The 19,919-nt window shown below is 37.4% G+C and overlaps 1 protein-coding gene across 1 annotated transcript in view; it reads left to right on the top strand.

Moving 5' to 3' along the window:
* PREP (prolyl endopeptidase) overlaps nucleotides 1–19,919 on the top strand; it is a 118,578-nt gene that overhangs the window by 65,639 nt on the left and 33,020 nt on the right. Inside the window, exons 9-10 of the mRNA XM_026119906.2 lie at nucleotides 4,869–5,066; nucleotides 11,410–11,513. Of these exons, the coding sequence (XP_025975691.1) occupies nucleotides 4,869–5,066; nucleotides 11,410–11,513 (302 nt within the window). The remainder of the gene's footprint in view (nucleotides 1–4,868; nucleotides 5,067–11,409; nucleotides 11,514–19,919) is intronic.

Genomic DNA, 19,919 nt, shown 5'->3' with positions numbered 1-19,919 from the left:
GAAGAGCTTTGCCCTCCACTCTCTCTCTCACTTTTATGTCTCATAATATGAGGGAAGGAGGGGTATGAAATCCTTGACTTACTAAAATTGGTTGGAGTTTTGCCCTTAACTTAAACATGGTAGGCTGTCACTGAGGATGGTGTCTCAGAGAAAGGGCACATGTCTTTTTATGTGTTGTGAGAGCTCATCAGCTCGTACTCACGTTTCAAAATGACTAACATTTTATTCTGTAAATTGCTAATGCTTTACTTGCAAATCAACCAATAAATAGCCTTGAGTTGTGATTGTGGGTTATTTTAATTGAGATCAGCATGCACACCTGTTAATCTGCAGAGATGCTGAACTTCATGGTTGCTGTCTGTGATGACCAAAAAAAGACCAAAATGACCTTCCAGCTCTATCTTTCAGCTGAAGCTTTGATATTCCATTAAAATGTATTCATTATTTGTTGAGTAGACACATGAGCACATTGTACAGGAAGTAACTTGGCTATTTCTTCTGAAGAATTACAGCTACATAGCTTTTCTGTTTAGCCTGGCATGGTTTTTTCCTCCATCAGCATTTCATCCTGACCACGTCAAAGCATGTTTGTACGATTAGACATTTAGTGTGCTGTAGCTACTGCTGCAGAAGTGAAAGGTCAGAACTGGCTTATGTAATTAAGGTTAGTGGCACAGATATTTGTTGTGAGGATTCAACCTCCCTCTCCTGAAACGATTGAAAAGTGGTTAATAGCAGCACTGTGGGAACAGAGTTAGTGGCATGCCTTTGCTAGTAGTGAAAGCTGTTAAAGTAAAATGGCTTTTGGAAAGTAGCAGTAGATGAATTTATGACAGGTTGGACTAGACCATTTCCCCTGAAGAGAGTGAGTTGAGCTCAGTTTCCTAGGCATTATTAAGAATTGTAATTTCTCTGCTGAAAATTTGTGTCTACCTAACCTAGTCATGTCGGTATCACTGTCATCTTCAGTGCCAGAGGGTAGTTCTTCCCACCTGCTTTCAGTACCTACCAGTGTCTCCAGATGTGTCCATCATTCTGATGCCTGAGCCAAGAGGATGGGTTAGAATAGGCAGCTTCTACGTGTTTGTTATTTGTAAAATAAATCCTTTGCCAGATGTGTATTGCAAATAGGTGTGAGTGTGCTGGAGAATGAGTGAAGAATATAGGTGTACTTGAGTATGAGAGAGAGAAGAAAAAAGGTGGGATTCACTGCACTGTTCCTTGATATTAACTGGAAATAAATTGACCCTATATATTGGAAAGGTCTCAGATGGTTAGCTTTTTTTAAAAAAATGGTCTGCAAGATTAGTGAGAAGCAGCTCAGAGTATCCTAGAACAGGGTGTCCAAAATAATGAATTTCATCCTAGGGGTGCTTATTTCTGCCCATTGTCTCTAAAGGGAGCCTGTATTGAAGATGCTAGGCTTAACTTTTAGCCATGTAAGGTTAGGTGGCTTCAAGCTGACATGAACTTTCCAAGCACACAGTCTAAAAGTTCCCTGGAAGAACAGAGGCATGTGAGATGCTTTCTTTGAAGCATGAGCAAAACCAAGGAGGCTAATTGCTAATGTAACAAGCTCAACAGTACATCCAGCTCTCAGTGCAGAGCACGGGAATAACAGAAACTCGGTTTGTAGCTTGCAGTCAAAAAATAGTTTTGGTTTATATTTTAGCATTGTTTTAGCTTGCTGTGTATACAAGTGTTGGTTCTTACAGTGAAGTAAAGTAAAGTTTTTCTTCTGTTTCCTTTAGGTCTTCTTTAATGTTTTGTTTTATTTTGGTTTTCATGTTTGTTTATAGTCTCCATTACTGTATGTTTTGGAGGCAGTTAGCAATGCAGCAAAACCAGTTACAACACAGGTATGCCATGGGAGCTGTGCTTCTAAACCTCATAGGCAGTTTTAAAAACATCTCCACCTTGCTGAGAGCATCTGATTTGGGAGTAATGAATCCCAACCCCAAAGGGGTGATGAAGAGTTAATGTTGCTGCTTCTTAGGCAAGTTCTTCAATAGCAGGAGGACTCCCTAAATAAGCCAGAAGCCTTACCTGAACAATTGAACCTTTTTTAAGAAAAGAGTAATATATGCTTCAACTTTCAGTGAAAGTGTCCACTCAACTGCAATGCCTTATCAAGTCATCAGTGAGGAATTAAGGCTCATCACAACTTAATTTTAAAATAAAGATTTCTCGAGCAGTATTTTTACTAGAGTAGAACTCTAGATTATATATAATTTTGAAGTTATTCTGAGAGAATCTCCAATCCATTTTGTAAAACTTTAGGTGTTAGGAAATTTTAATATAAAATTGGAGATTTTAGTTACAGATATTACTGAGAATACAAATTGAGTTTGTGTAAGCTCATTCTTACTGCAGAACAGTTCTGCAGGCAGAAGTGGTGTGTTGCTCTAGTGTTGTTATTTTCTTATTCATATTTTTTATGAGTAAATTAATTATACATGTGAATGCTGGCAGATTTGCACAACAACAGTGTGATAAATATTTTAAACTACTGCATATTCTCCTTGTATGTACAGCCAGGAATGATTCTGTATTTCAAAATATGTAATTGGATATAACAATTAAGCTTAGGAAGTTTATTTTGTTCTCTAGCCTCACTTCAGAGATTTCAGTCACTCCAGAGCTAAAATTACATAGTGATTACTAATCTATAAATGCTGTTGTGTTGTACTGTATCTTATTATTTCAAGTCATGGCTTCATGGTTGAAAATTCAATTAGTGTGGTAGTCTATGGCTTTGGTTTGAAAATTCCCAGACTTAGGCTAGAAGTACATGAGGGACTTGGAAAGTCTGAAGAAAAATTATTTCAGACTAGTGTTAAATTTCCCTGGTCCTTCAGGAACAAGCTGAAAGGAAGGTAGACTCTACAGAGCTATTAGGATTCAAAGGTCTTTGAGCTCCAGGGGGTCATGACAGACCTGAACTGTATATGGAAAAGAGACTGTTAAAGAAGCTAAGCTTTACAGACTAATGAGTTTTGACCTACAATTCAGAAAAAGCTTGTTATCCTTAATGGTGGTGGCACATGATGTATCTTTGAACTTTTGTTTTTGAAACTGAATGCACAAAGATGTTTTTTATAAGACCGTGGACAGTACAACTCTTTGAACTTGGATTGTTTGGTTTTATAAGGCTTAGAGGAAACTGGAAAGAACTGTTAAAATGTGAACAACGTAAAATAGTGTAAAACTGAAATTTAGTCAGTTTTGCTTTGCTTCTGTTTTATTTTCTGTGTTTTACCTCTGGTATTGGGATTTTGAACTCCCTAAGTCACAGCACTACTTTGGCATTACTATGTGCCCCAGTCAGTCCTACCTGATTTTTCTTGCTCATTTGATTCTGTCTACGTATTTGTTGTTTGCTTCTGGTAGGTAAGAGAAGGCATTGTCCAGGGGTGGTACCTTGCCTGTAATCGAGGTTTCTAATCTGACTTGTTAGGGGAGAAGTGACACATTTGTGGTTGAAAAAGGAAAAGAATTTTCTATACCTCACCTAGTCCCAAAGACAAAAAAACCCATGTCCTTCCCTCCTTCCTCATATTTTTCTTGACTTTTAACCTCATGTTTTGTCTATTTGTATTTGATTTGCAAATTAATAACTGGGAAGATATTGAAATACTTCTGTTTCAAAGTAGGGTAACCAGTTTCTTAAATCTTCCTGTATGGATGATTGAATAAAAATAGATTTGTCATGTGGTTACTAAGGGTCTAAAGCCAATGGCACAAGTGTCATCTAATCTGTAAACCAAGAGGGAATACATCACCTGATATATTCGGGGAAAATTGAAGCCCTGAAGAGTTTATTCACTTCACAGGATTAGAAGATGGGGACTGAAGGAGGTATTCAGTAGACTCACAGGGATTTTTGTAGAAATTGCTAGCCCAGACCTTTTTTTTTTCCTTTTTTTTCATATGTTTACATTTTCCAAAATACAATTTAAAAAATTGTCATTCCATGAGGAAGTTCACATTTCTGATTTTCTTTTTTCCCCAATTCTTCTGAGGAACAAACTTACTCAGAATGTGAAAGACTGTGAAACAGAAGTTTTCATTCCTGCACAGCTGCACATCATAGGTCCACAGCTCTGCAGGAGCTCAGGACTGTCAAAGGGCAGGCATAAAAGAGATGTTTTACTTCTGCAGCATCATCTTTTCCCTTTTGCTGTGCAGTGCCCTGTCCCTACTACCTTAGAGTCTCAAGAATGCTGTTAAACAACATTAACTTCTCCTTGAATAAGTGCTTTTTGAAAATGGCATCTTGAGTGTATCACCTCAGAACAGCCCTTTGTCATTCATACCCATTAGGGCTTGCTTACGAGAATGGTCTACTGAATAGGTAGAAACAGAATGGATGATAACATCTAGGCTCTGCACTTAATACAGGATCACATGTCTCTTTGTTCTTACTAGTTTAGCTTGTGTCTAAGTTATAGTGACTGTTTTCATTTTCATGCATTTCTGTAAGTATTATTGGCAGAGATCTATGTTTTAGGCAGTGTTCGCATTGAAATATGAGATATTTAAGAACAGTATTGATGCATAAGTGCTCAAAATGAAAAAATGCCTAGGTTAAGTAGTTCTTTATGCTTGTATTTGCATAAATTAGCTTCAAGAGACATGATTACTGCATGTCCAAAGAATGTCAGCCTTTCCTTTGGGATTCATTTTTTGTTTCTGAAGGCAAGTGTCTTCTCAAGCATTAAGAGTTAAATTAGATAGATCTCAGAAGGGTTGGTGCACATACTTACAGGTGCTAAAGAATTTTAGGGTCAGTTTATATCTGACTGTTTTCTTATGGTTTTTTTCACCATATTTTCATTGGCTTTGTTTTTCTCTTCCACTCTCTGCAGAATGGGTTGCTTGTGTGAGGTCCAGCTTCCTGGTTTTGTGCTATCTGCATGATGTGAAGAATGTCCTGCAACTTCATGATCTAGCTACCGGTGCACATCTCAAGACTTTTCCGTTAGAGGTTGGCAGTATTGTGGGATATAGTGGCCAAAAGAAGGACACAGAAATATTCTATCAATTTACTTCCTTTTTATCTCCAGGTAAGGCTGTTTTTTCCCTTAGATATTGTTTGTATTTCCTGGGTATCTGCTTTCTGTTTAGTAGGCAGTAGGTATGTCTAAAATGCAGATAAAAATGCACCTCCCATGTAGTGAGTAATGGTTATGCACTGCAAAATGTGCCAGCAGAGAAATCCTTGATCCCTGAAGCCTAACAGCGTGTTAATATTTGAGATCTGCATTCAGAAATTGCTCAAAACTAGCTTTTACTAGAGAGAGAGTTCTAGCATTTGCATAGCTCTTGCTTCATACAGCAAAATATAGCTTTACAAATTCTGTTGTAGATCATGCTTATGTTAAATATAGTTAAAGATTGCTGCCCTGAAAGCACTCATCATCTGAAAAAGCGGTGAGTGGTATAGCTATGAGTCTTTTCTAAGGCTACTTCAAATGCTATCACTGTCCCAAACCAAAGTTTCCCCTTTCTTCTTGAAAATATCAGTTACATTAACCAATTGTTTTAGCTGGATCTAGGAAAACTTACAAATTTGTTAAAGCTCCCACTAGCTTTAGGAATGGCAGTTTGAGCTGTATCTTACTAAGGGCAATGAACAGCCAACTAGAAAGGGCTCATTCCAAAAAACAGTCTGCAGGCATATTTCTCACTGTAACCTGGAGTACGCTTTTTCAGAGAGTAAGCCTCACATGATCTTTATCAGTTAAAGAGAAAACTGAAGGTCTCAAGAGGTCAAAGCAAATGAAGTGAAAACGAAGAGTCATTAAAGTAGCACAATATAGCATAGCTAAATATGTCTTGTTTTGATTCTGATTACAAGGAAGGAAGGAGAACTAAAGTCCATTACAAGAAAGGAATATATCCTTAAGGTCATCCTCACTGGTTAAGATTAGCATTGACCTGTATTGAGAATTTCCTTCATCAAAGTGGTCTTCGTTCCTGTAGAGAGATGTTCCATATCTCTGAAGTGGTCTCAGCAGAGAGAGAGCTTAGAACTAGGCTTGAAAACTAAGCTGTGCAATTTTGGTGCGACTGTAATGAGAAGTTTGACCTACGTATGGAACACACCAAAAATGTAACATTCCACCTGTTCAGAAAAAATGAATTTGTGTCTATAAAAAATACAAATCCCAGAACTGCCTCCTTTAGAACTGTGGGAAACAGGGTATAAATCTCATTGTTTTCTCTTTACTTTTCATTTCAAAATGAGATGCTGAGACTTTTGTCAGGACATGAAAGGTTCTATAAAAAGACCTTGGAAGGTTGTTGCATGCTCTGTATCTTGCAGATTTTGACAGGTTCCCTTTCTGTCTTGTGAAACTAGTTTGAGAGTTGTTCCTTGTTCCTGTGATGCAAAATCTGTAGGAGACATACTGTTTGTTAGATCAACTGATGTAGTTGGAGGAAGAAACAGACAGTGTTTGTAGACACAATTACTTTGTCAGGTCTGAAACAGGACTTTTGGAGACACCTTTATATTGCATTTTGATATTAGCAATACCTTACAGGATTTGAACATTACATGAATTCATCATGTTTGCATTCTGGGTTTGTGGTGAACTAAATATAGCAACTTTTCACACTGTCACACCATTCTCTTCAAGAAGGTTTTAGTAGATTAAGCAAAATTTTGTTTAAAGACCTAAAACTGAATTTGTGGTGATCTTTCAATTTTTTAGTTTTGAAATGGTATGTGAATGCCAGCACAGGCAAACTTTTCCAGGGAGGTTTCAATGGAAAGTCTGTGCTAGACTGGTAGAAAGAGCCCCATGGTGATAGAATCTCGAGAGGGAATTCTTTTCAGAAGACCTATGCAATAATATACTTCCATTACCTAAACTGGAGTGTAAATAGTATACAGCTATTAGGTAATATATTAAAAGTCACATCTTCCTTTGTGACTGAGTTGGAAGACAGGTAAAATGTGATTGAGGATTTTAGCTGTTTTAAAAGCTTCTTGGTGTCTTTCTGTATTTAGAATTCTTTATTTATGCACATTATCCCTTACTAAAATAAACAGGAATTATATCTATATATATAGGAAGCCATGTTAGTGTTTATTTCCTAAAGAAAAGTCCTTCCATTGCTGTAGTCAAATACAAATGATGCAAGGTAGAAGAAAAAAAGGTTGGTATTATGCTTGCCTTGGCATAGGACTTTGAACTCTAAAGCAGGCATCTCCAGTGCTTCATGAGGGCTTAACCCTGTAGTTCCCACCAGTGTCATGTAACAATTTCACTGTGTTAGCAAGGAGATACATGGCTAAAACTCTGTGCACTGATTTACTTTGAAATCTACCTGGACCTTTTTTTGACGTCTTTGAACTTAAAATATACCCTTAACGATAAAGGTCAGGTAGAACAGGTAGACCACACAACAAAACTTCCTAGCAATGCTTATTTGTTTCTTTTTTAACTTCATACTGATAAATTATTTTGAAGTCCAGCCTTTGTCATTTTTAAATGAATGTAAATATTCTTGTAGAAATTCTAAGGTGTGATATCTTATAATTACTTCAAGCATTAATTATAACATTAATTACAGTTTTCCTATTTGGAAGTAATGCATCAGATGATTCATTTGACCCAGGAAATACTTTAGTTGAGACAGCAGAGCAAATATCACTTCACTTCTAATCAAGACACCAAAACAGCTAGGGATGTTGCCTCAGAAAAAAGTGTGTTTTCTGAACAAAAGAAGATGCCTTCATCTTTTATGAAAACTCTGTTTTGGAAAAATTTGTAAGAGAACAAGATCTTCATTTTCTTCATCTCCTCTCTTCTTTTTCTGTGCCACTTGAGGTAGAGAAGGAATTAGGAAACATCTCAACTTCTTTTTGAAAATTAATGTCAGTATTAAGATTGAGACATTGGATTAAAACCTATTTTTTTGCCAAGCTACCTGAGTACTCATCCATTAAAATGGGAGAGATATGCATCAGAACTGTAAGCTGTAAAAAGGGATGTCTGTGTTTGTGGCAGAGATGGCAATGCAAAGCGTATTAACACTTTGAAAGTTTTCAGAAGATGTGTGCAACTAAAACTGATTATCTCCTACAGGTGGAGAAAATACAGCTTATGTTTGTAGTATCTTATAGCTGTTTAATAGGAACCTTTTAGATTATACTGAATGGTCAACATGTTTGTCACTCCATTTTCAGAAGAGCCAAAAATATGAAGAGAGCACATTGCATATTATGTATTGAAAGACACTGAAACAACAGTGTGTTGAAAAAGATTGTCGAAAGTTAACACAGAAGACCGTATAAAACTGTAAATGAGGAGATGAGATATTCACAAAAGTTAGCTTTAGCCTGGAGAGGCTTGTGAATTGTCACTTGACTTGTGAATTACTGCTTGAATTACTGCAATTATTGTAAATTATTATGATTTTCGTCACAGTTTTGAATAACATTAATAAAAGCCAAAAAAATTCTCCGCCTGAGAACTTCGTGATTTATTTATGTGTAGTCTCATTACAGCATCCTTACTATCAGTGAGATTTTATGCTGTTGGACTGCTGTAAGAATCCTCCTTGTACAACTGTACAAGGCAAGAGCTTGTCCAAATAGCTACATAAAATATGTGTAGCAGACCAATAAATGTTCCCGGATTTTGAACAGGGAAAGAGTTTTTATACAATTGTCAAGTTAGTATATGACAAGAAAATACATAATCTACTCTGCTGTTCTTTTTTTTATTTTTTTATTTTATTTTTTTTTGCTTTGTGCCCCAAACAATCCATCTGTTCTGTGTGTAGTCTCAAAGGTAGCTAATACAGGACAGGATTCACAGATGGAGACCGGAGGACACAACCCAGAATCTTGAGCCTTTTCTAGTCCCATCAGTGACTGTGAATGATGAGGTGATCAAAAATGTTGGAAACCAGAACTAATGTATGGCTTCTGCTCTGTTTCAATTAAAGCACAGACAGATTATAAAACCACTGTATAGTCGTTCTGGTAGGTTTTGGTGGTTTTTCTTGAAAGGGTTGTGTCAAGTTATTGAAATTCCAAGTTTCAAACTTAGCAGACAAGAAGTGTGAGGACTTTTCCATTATTATCTTACTGCTTACACAACCAGAAAGAAGGTATTTTCTGTTTCCAGTTCCTTTTTTAAACAAACTTCTAAACAGCATTCACATCATGACAACCAACTGAAGAGGAGTTTGAGGGCACTCTTCCTCTTGCTTCTACCTCCAAGTTCACCCCAAGCTAATAGTTCAGGTGGTTCACTTGTCACATCCCACCTGCTGGGCTGGAAGGCGTCAGTCCCGTGAGCTCTGCAGCCAGCCGTCATGGCTGCTCTCACTGCCTGCTGACTGCTTAGGCAGCTTTTTTTTTTCTGCTTTCCCTCAATATGCTTAGTATCTACGGAGAGCTCACCATGGTGTAGCTCCATTAAGTGGGGACAGAAGGGCCTGGGATCTAGAAGAAAGAGGAAAGGAAGAAAATGAGGCAGAATGTATGGGAACAAGGAAAGAATGAGGAAAGCAGACCAGAGAGATATTTTTAGGTAGGTATGTGGATGTTTTTTAAGCTGTGTGAAACTTCTATCTGCCCTATCAGTAGAATAACTGGACAAAAGCTATTGGGCTGCTGCTTGGTTAGGCTAAATCTCCCTACATTGCTGTCATAGTACAATATAATGTGCACTTGTATTAAATTGCAGTATTTTTTTCTGAGAAGCAGAAATAGATGTAACATGTTAGTGTTTAATACTTGTAATAATACTGATAGTAAGCATATATGTGAAAGAATGAATAAAGCGCTTCTAAAAGGTAACATAAAAATTATTTTTGGCATTCCCTGAAACATGGCCACTCGTACCAGCCACCTGGATGAGCACTTTAGACTATTGCATTTATTTAGCACCCAGCAAAAGGGTGCAGGCCCCAACATTACTATGGTTCTGGGTATTAAGTGCCACATAGATAAAAAATGTATATATAACAAAAAAGGAGCTGCAGCACAAGGAGTTCAGTTTAACATTACTGAAGCATTATATTGCTCGACTCCTCAAATGGAGTCCGTGACTGTGCTTGTGTTTAATTGTGGGGTTTCCTAACGTGCAGGTTTTCTGCCTGCTTTGTGTGTAAGATTCATCAAAGCTTGGGCGGCCATACATATGTAAAATGACTGCACTGCCTGAGACTTCCTGCCGCGTATTATTCTGTGCTTTCACATCACTTTCTGGATGCTAATCTTCTAGGGAAACACTGCTTTAATGCTTGTTTGTACCTGTCATCCTGTGTTAGGCTTGCTAGTCACTTTATGTGACAAATACAATGAAGGAAAAAAATTCCCAGCAGATTAGAGTAGTCCTGCTTTTGTTCCTCCATTAATTCACTGTTATGGAAAAGGCTTTTATCAGTTACTAGGAGTATTGATTTTCATCTTGTGTTCCCTTGCCAATCCGTATCTTTTATTTTCCACAGTCTATAAAAGTAATTTAATAAGGTAATCCATTTGTATCAGATATATTTCCTCAATATTTGGTGTTCTAATATAATTTTTACAGCCATAACCTCAGTAATAATTACTTCTGGTTTCCTGAAATTATCTAAAATACACACAATGTAGCAGTATTTCAGTCAAGTCCTGTCCACCTTGGTTAATTTTATTATAGTGAGAATACCCATAGAGGGCTTGTTGCCTTAACTTTTATTACTCTTTTCCCTAATAATTGTTTAAAATTCCACGGAGACCAGCTGGTTTTAAAGCAGAAAAACAGAATAATTAACACTGTGGTTAGTTTTAGAAATCATATGTATAGCTGTACTATGTCTGTGAATATTAGGATTTTGTGGTATTTTAATGGGTGTGCAAACACAGTGATAGTCACAGTTTCTTTCCTGAAAGAAACTATAAGGCACGTACTTAAGTGTTATCAGGATTGAATCACAGGAAAGATGACTGTAGTCTAAAAGAAAAATTCTGCTTGGCCAATTAATTCTTCTTGGCCAATTAATTCTTCTTGGCCAATTATACAAGTGCATAGTATCTAGATTGCTACCTTCTTTGTGGTTCTGTCTCTGCTGAAGCCCAAAAAAAAAAGGACTTTAAAGCCTAGGAGTTTAAACTACTTAGAAATTTTCTCATGTGCACAGTCCTTTGAGAGTAATAAGGGTAAGTCAAACAGGTGACGTTGCCTTCACATTTGTAGGATCCAGGTGTACAATAAATTATACAAGACCAAATTCTGTTCATCCATATAGGTAACCTGTGTTAACTGAAATAATTTACCAGGAGCTACTGTTTTTCACCCTGCTGAGTTACCTTTGCCATCCATTACTCCATCACAGTGCCTAACCCAGTATCCTTTTAATAATGCACATATGCTAAGTTGACAAATTTGCTCTCCATTTTAGGTATTATATATCACTGTGATCTTACCAAAGAGGAACTGGAGCCAAGAGTTTTCCGGGAGGTGACCGTGAAAGGATTTGATCCTTCAGTTTACCAGACGATTCAGGTAATAAATATGAATCTTTGTCTTATATAGTCCCTTACGCAAGAGGTTAACAAAACTGCACTTGGTTAAGGGTGAGACTTTTTTGATTAGCTTCTGAGCTGAGATCCTGAATGGGGAGTGTAAAGCTCTGAAGGAATTCTACCAACTTTTGTTAGAGAGAGATTGGGAGATGCCCAGCAGGCTCAATCCTCCATCTTCTTATGAGACTTTGCAACTGTTGTGTTCTGTAATTTTTTTCCCACGCTGTGATATTCTTTGCCTTTACTGGTTTAACATCATGCTGCTGCTTTTCCATATGGTGATGTATTTATTCCATTTTTTTGCCATGAATTCTCACTGTGGATCTCTGCTATTAAGAACTCAAGAAGAAATGGGAGGAAAGAAGGAAATGCATCTGTACATTCATAGCTAGCATCAAATATGCAGAGGTCAAACTGTTAAAGGTCTTAATAACTGTGATCATTTGGAAGGAAAGCAGGAAAATATCTAGTGCTATGAGTAGAAAAGTCATATTCATTCATACTGTAAAAGAATTTTCCATTCTGTCTACCTTTCCAAGAACTGCCGTAGTATATAACGTTTGTTATTGCATCAGTGTGATTACACTCAGAGCACCTCAATTTGATTTCCATTAGAGCAAATGTAAGTAACATTCCTAATGTAAAATTCTATGGGAATGATTGTACACATCTGAGAGCTTTTAATATTAGATATTTAAAGTATTTTGGACAGGGCACTGGATCCTCAGCACAAGCCATTTCATTCTATTGATCTGCTACTATTCTGTTTGTGCACTGCCTAGTACCATAGGGATGAGATCCCTGGGACACTGATGCAGTACTTAATGAATAGTAGTTTTGCACTGCATTAATGTTCTGATGTAATTGTTTCCTAAGGTTCTAGTGATTGATTTGAGACTCCATGAATAAAGAAATAAAGGACAAAAATATTTATCCTATGTGGCATGGTTTCATGAAAAACAGGTCTTGTCAAATATACCTGCTGCCTCTCGAGAGGGCAAAATTGCATGGTTGGTTTATAAAACCATCAAAGGCTCAAATTTCCTAAAAGGCTATTTTTGCCTTGGTACAACAAAGGCATCTTGATTTAGAAGTTTGCACAGGTAGAGTTAAAATGGCAGACGTAGATGGACTACAAACTGATTCTGTCAGAACTCAGCATGGGGAGAGATGAGTGGAGACATTTGCAGACAACTGCTTTGACACAATCACAAATATCGTAGCTAAAAGGATTATGCAAAATATACAGAAGAAGTAGATTTTGGCACTTAACCAAGCTTTGGTAATCCCCTGATAGGTTACTGCACCCTGGTCTGGACTTTATAGAAAATGTGGAACTTTGAGAGAGAGTTAATAGAATTTTGCTGAAATAATTAGGGATCTGGAAAACCAGCCATCACATTGTGAGGTTCAACATATTTAATCCCTCCAATTTATAGAAGAAAAATTTGAGGTTGGTTTGATTATTTTAAATATAGGATTTTGCATCCCTAGAATAAGAGTAAAGGTGGTATAGAGGATTTTCTTTTTCTATAGACAAAAGTATAACAAGATCTAGTGCCTAGAAATGGAACTTAAGTAAGCATAGCCTTGAAACAAGGTGAAATTATGTAGCAGAAATGATGATTAAGCATAGTGACACCATGGCTTGGAGTCTTTAAAAGAAGAGTTGTTCTTTTTCTTAACCTCTTGTTTTAAATTTAGCATCTGGCAAATGCACAGGACATAGGTTCTGTAAAAGCAAAAGGAAGGTACTGTCTCTGTACACAAGGTTGTTGTAAACAGCCCCATCTATTTGTCACTGCATCTGTAGACAGTAAGATGAATTATGTAGGGGACAATGTGCTAAAAATGTTCTCACAGAGAGTGTGTCGTTACTGCCTCACTCTAATTTATTGCAGAGACTTCCATGGGGTAAATTTAGGGGATAGTGAGGTGAAAAAGAGAAAGAAAAAAGCATTCTTTTTATGAAAGAATATAACATGATTATAATGCTTCTATCAAGTTCAGAGGGATAGTAATGGAACACAAATACCCAGGTAATTAAAAAGGATTTAGAAGGGGTTGCCGTAAGTTAGAGAAAATGTATTTTTCTAGTAAATCACATATTTTATGAAAGAAATGTCTGGAGAATGAAAATCTTATTTTACATTTAAGTCAATTACATGCTAAATTAATGCAAAGTAGAATAGTAATACAAATAATTTCAAGGAGGAAGCACACTGTGCTATGCCCGTGGAAACATTCACTCCCTTGAATCGCTGGCAGAGCTTCACCGTAGGTTACAATGGAGTGGAAGTCAATATAACTGCTTTATGGCTTTCCCCCTATTCCCTCCTGCTCAGTGGCAGCTTTAGGGAAATATGACCTGTGTGGTTATCCTGGGGTCTGTGTTCACAAAGAGCACTCTTAAATTGCTACCCATTCAGTTTTCCTTTGGACCATCCAAAAACTGAGTCTTTGCCCTTTGCTTTTGTCACACATTATCTCAGTGTGGCATCCTCTTCGAAATTAGTTTCTCATATCATTCAGGTCCATGGAGCAGTTTCCACCAAGCTGTGAAAGAGGCTGTTTGCCAAAGCCAGGCCGGGGACTGCTTGGTCACCTATGTAGTAACCGAGCCTGCTGGTGCTGGTCCTCACTGCCATTTGTGGCATCCCATGTGAACTAAGGCTGATGCTTCTGCTAAAGCTAATCTTGCCCTGCAAGGGGAAGGGAGATGGCAGCTCATCAAAGCAATTTATGCATGTCTGTCAACCTAGATGATAGCCTTTGCATAGCTGTTTCAAAACCTAGATAACCATTTCAGGCAATCGTAAACAAAACTCAAAATTAAGAACACAAGAAAAATATTGAGGACAGGCAAAGATTGCTGACTATGAGAGAATAAATAACACTGTGGAATTTATTTCATGATTTTAGTTTCCATCAGAATTGCTAAGTGGTAAAAAGAAATGTTGTTGCCTCTGTTCTGTTCTGACCAGGGTCCTTAATGAAAGGCACCAACCCCCCCACCCCCAGGTTCTTCTTTTGTTCTCATGTAGTTGAAGAAATATACACTACACCTAGCAATCTTCCAAGCTTTGTCTGAATAGCATATATGAAACTTTAATGAGTTGTTGTTCTCTCACAGTCTTTGAACATAACTGAGAGGACTTGAACTGAAGTATGAGGTGTCATTTGTATATGAAGCCTTAGTGGTGACAATTGGAAAATGCCACAGTGCCTGGTTTTTGCTCTTTTGGATACACTTTAAAGCATTCCAGAGACACCTTGCTGCGTAAATATGGACCAGTGAAAAGGTTTACTGCAGTGTATAAATTTATGGCGGAGCAGCTGCTTTGTAGTACCTGAGAGTATGTTCTTACCCTTTGGTAACCCAAAGTAAGAACAAATAGCTAACTCGTTTTGCATTGAAGGGTGAGCTGTTTCGAAGTACCTGAGCTTTACACCAGGGTAAGAGCATGCCCACAGGTTGTTGGCTTTGACTACCTGACACACTGCAAGTTCACAGCCTAACTTACTGTGCAGTACCTTGTGCCTGTGCCCTTACCTTAAAAAAAAAATCAATGTGACCTTCATGAAAAATCAAGACTGTTTAAAATGCTTGCCACACATCAAGAATTTATGCTGGCTACTTTTGCTAAATGATGTTTTAAGAACTGTTAATAACTTCTCTCTACAAAATGATTTCTGAGATTTGGTTTTGTTTCCCTGCACACTTTCTTCCTTAACAATGACAGACTTTATCAGAAAGTGGCCTAAATCCACGATATTTTTTTACAGAAAAAAATATTTTCGCAGGAAGCTATAAACAACACTTTCCATAAGGTGTTTACTGCATAAATAACTCAACTGCTGCTTTAAATAAAAAGCCTTTATTTTATCTTTACAAACTTGCCAACTAAGCTCTTACGTGCCTCTCCATATTTACACCTCACAGTGGCACTTAATCACAGATAAGCAGGCTTCTGTCCTGGCTCAGAACTCACCTACTTTTATGCTGGTATGCAGGATTGCAGTGTTGAAATTGCAGCAATTAAAATGTTGTTTGGCTCCTTTTGCCATTCTTTGAATACCTTCCAGTACTGCCCTTAAAATAGTTTGAGATGAACCAAAAACAGACGTAGCTATTGGCAGATGCACTTTGGGTTAGCTCCTGCAAAAGAACTGTAAAATTCATGGCACAACTTAGTTTGATTTAAAAGCAGTTGCTGGTTTAGATACTATTGCAGAGATGAAAGAAGGACAAGTGTTAAAAAAAAGATATTCGTTTTCTTAGGGCTGGGATGAATTGCCTCCTTTTTCTTTTGCAAAAATTACTTTTATAGGGGAAGTAATTTTCATAAGTAATTTATTATTTTATTGTTCAGCCTTTCACCCTCACTCTCAACCTCTTACAGCACTGATTTCAAATTATGAGTCATTAATAAGGGAAAATTAGCCTACAGTCATTCTGATCCCTAACAGAACTTTGCACCATAGAGTTTGGCACAATTGTTAATGTGTGTTTCAGGAAAATATAACACTGAGAGAAGATGAGTCAGGCTTGAGGCTGATTGGCAGAGCTGTGGGAGAAACTTGTGCACAGCACCTGCCCACACTATTCCTGGATCTTGCCATTGCTATTAGTGTGTCATTTAATGAGCATGAAATCCACTCGTTGAAATAAAATAAAATAGAAGGCAGCATGGAAAATCAGTGTTCTGTGAAAGCTGTAGCAAGTCGGACCTCCCTAGCAAAACAAGAGCTGACATTATTGCTGTTTATTCAGTGTGGATATAGAGAGAGTCTTCCTGCTTTTTCTTTCCCGTAACTAAATGTACGTGAGTAAGTTACTGGAGTTTGGAGGGAATTTCGGTAGCTCATTAAGTGTCTGCTAAGAAAAAACATTCTCCGTAAGGGAGAAGAAAGGCTTGTACTTTTTACATTCATTCTGTTCAGAGACAATTCTTTCCTTTTCTTCAGGGAAAGTTATTTTGGCATCCTTTTCTTACCCCTCCTGAGAGTCCAACACAGCCAAAAGGGAGCTGAGTTTTGAGGAGTTGAACATTTTTGCTTCTAATACTATTTGGAGTTTGAATCCTGCCTCGATCTCACAGGATTGGGGGGTGGGGAGGGAGGGGGTTTAAGAATTAATACTTGGGTGAAACAAGTTGCTTACTGTTGTTTGTTTCTATTTTCTTCCTCTTATTTTTATGTGGTTTTGTATTGCAGTGAGGAAGAAAATTAAGATATACTGAGAGAAGGGGGGCAAATATGAAGAAACTTATCAGTTCTAGTGCTTGCTCCAGTGTGGCAGACACCTGCCCTCTTCCAGGGGAAATCAGACCTTTTAGCTGCTTCACTTTCCATCGTAGCTCCCAGGGAGAACACCAAAGTCATCGCCTCTGATCTCTGCCAGTACTTTGGCAATGATGGTGTTTTTGGCACCAAGAGGACAGTCAGAATCTGGAGGACATCAACAAAATCACATCAGCAACTGAGGCACTACTGGCTTTATTTTTATGTGAATTTAGCATCTTACACTCCTGACGTGATTGCTGCAAATGCCACTTTAATCCGCCATTACCTTTTCTAATTGTAGATCAGTGAAAAAATACTAAACACAAATGGGGTCCTCTAGTTTTAAGGCCCCATATTTCTTTAAAGCCAAGAGACTGTGTATTAGAAATGAAAACTTTGAAATCCTTATTCCTAAGCAGAGTAGTAGCAGTTGGCTCTACCCCCTTTAATTTTAAGCAGCCCCATGTAATCTATTTCAAAAAATTCACAACAATAATTTTGGCAGATGTGATACTCCCCAAATGTCTGGAATAGGAGCCAAATCTCTGTATTCCAGGTAAGAGGTTAAAGTGATAGGATATTGCATTGCTTTCTTTACTGATCCAGTTCAAGTCCTTTTTTAAGGTCTGTACGTCTGTGGTAGCTGTTGCTTTATCCCCTTCTTACATACCACAGAGGATCACTGCACAGTTTAGGATGTTGGGAGATTTTGTTCAGCAGAACACTGAACAGTGGGATGGAGACGCAAAGAACAACTTTTAGGAAGAATTAACACAATACTGGACCACACAATGTCTGGTACTAATATTAAAATATCAGTCTCTCTGTTCATCTGGATCATTGTATAGGCTTTGAGATTCACTAGTTCCAACATTTTAATAATTAGATTGTTTCTTCTTCTGCTACATGTGTAGGGAATTGAAGAACTTACTCAAATGCTACAAAGGGCCTGTAGAACCTTCATACTCAAGATGTTACAAAAATGTTTGTTTGTTTTGTGTATGCTGGAGAAGTGATTGCTAGTAGTTGGAATAAAACCCATTGTGAAATATTCTTCTTATTGCCTACTCATTGGAACTTTTGTCTAAACTAGCAGTGGTTTGTTTTCCACCCTTCTAATGAATAGAGATGCTAGTTGGTATACTTTATCCCAAGCTGCATTCCGTGCTCCATTTCTTTCTTAGAATTTCTTAAAACACAAACTGAAATAACGTGTATTAGAACAGAGCTGTAACCACTGAACCTGGTGTAGAGAATCCTTTCGTATACACAGGAGTTATACCACAAGAGCTTGCACAATTGTAATGGAAACTACATTAATTAAAATGAAAATGTTATTGTTGCAGTGAAAATGTTAGTTATTTGTCTTCTTTCAAAAATCACTGAAGATATTTCCCTTCCCTTATTTTTCTTCAGCTTTCATGTTCAGTCCTGTGATTGATCTCACCTCCAGTAATTAACCACGAACACATTACTATTTTAATTAACTCCCTTACTCACAAGATAAGTAAAAATTCCATTTAATGATTCTCAGTGGGAATATTCTCTCAACTTTTATTCTCCCTTTTGTCTAAGCCTATCAGTGTTATTTCTCAAAGGTAGTGAGTATTTTTAACTTCATTTTACAGGAGGAAAAACATTCAGATTGTGATTTGTCCATGGTTACATATTGATGAAGCATTGCATTTGGGATATATTTTGATCCAGTTCACTGTTTTAATGACAGTGGTTTGCTACTCTTTTTGCTGATCCTAAGGGTTGAGTCTTCAGAAGTGGTCTGAAAAATGTTAATCAAGACAGTTATTAAAGTCTTTTACACAGGTAGCAGTTGATAAAACTTTAACATCAAAAAAACCCACCCCTCCACCTCTCATCAATTTCTCTAATAGTATTAAATGCTGATGAAACACTATTTTTGATCAGTATGGTATTTGTGTGTCTTGTATAGTGCAGAATGAACCATCACATTTCATAAATGATGGAAGATCAAACACAGGCTGCTTCCACAAAAAGCGCTGCTCCGTAACTTCTCCGTGGTTGTTGAGTTCTTGCTCAGGCAGAGCAGTCATAAAAATTGGAAAGTTTCACCAGACTAAGGACTGCATGAAAGAAAGTCCTCTGCTGAAAGAAAAAAGTGATAACACACTTTTCTTTCCCTGTCCCTTTGTTGAGTCTAAATGTCAAACTTTGCTTGCATGTGAGCACTGTTCAGAGCAGGAGCACTTTTCTGTAAGTGTGGAGATTTTTCTGTCCATCCTGCCCACCCATTACTTTGCTGAGTTGACCCTACCCAGGAGGGTGTTAAATTGGGATGATAATGCAGTATTGAGGACACATCTCTATGGGACCACCGTCACAGTTGGTGTTACCCACACAGCTGGCAAGAGGTCATTAGATGGTTGCAGTTCTCAGTCGCCATTGATGCGGGCCAACATTCAAACGTTTGATCTAGCAGGAAGATGCCCTGAATGTCATTACCAGTCCACTGAGACAACCAAGCTCGTCAGAGTGCTGATGGCAAATTCAATGACTTCTTCAGTGTTGTGGTAACAATATCATGTAGGTTTGTTGAATAGTGTTAAATAGCATTAGGTTTTCAAAGAAGAGGACTTGCATTTAGTAAGAGTTACATACACAGATATTTGTCTCTGATTGCCACAGGAGATAGAAACCTGATGGTTTTAAAATTAGAGCAGATTTGCAAAACACCAATAATGGTACTCATTAGTGAAGCTTATCCTATTTGTGAATATGATATTGAGCAATCTGTGTTTTTAGGTGTTTACACATACAGAATATACATATATATGGGTATGCTTTAAAATATTTTTGCGTGTGTTTCTCTCTGAAGTGTAGCTAATACAGTGTTAAGTGTTGGATTTTTGAAGGTATCTCTGTTCTCACCAGTTATTCCTGTAGATTTTATTCTCATATATGTGAACTCACTAGATAGCTTTCAAACTCTTGAACGATTTATGGTTTTATGTATGGTAGAAGGCAGGGAAAAGGGAGACATTTGTTCAGTCACTTTGTCTTCTCCATTTCTCTTGATTTGAAGCCTCTCTTCTTGAAATCATATAAAGTATGAGGAAAAAGGATC

This window comes from Dromaius novaehollandiae, chromosome 3 (assembly GCF_036370855.1).
Source record: "Dromaius novaehollandiae isolate bDroNov1 chromosome 3, bDroNov1.hap1, whole genome shotgun sequence".
Lineage (NCBI taxonomy): Eukaryota > Metazoa > Chordata > Aves > Casuariiformes > Dromaiidae > Dromaius > Dromaius novaehollandiae.
This window is presented reverse-complemented; position numbering and strand designations above follow the sequence as displayed.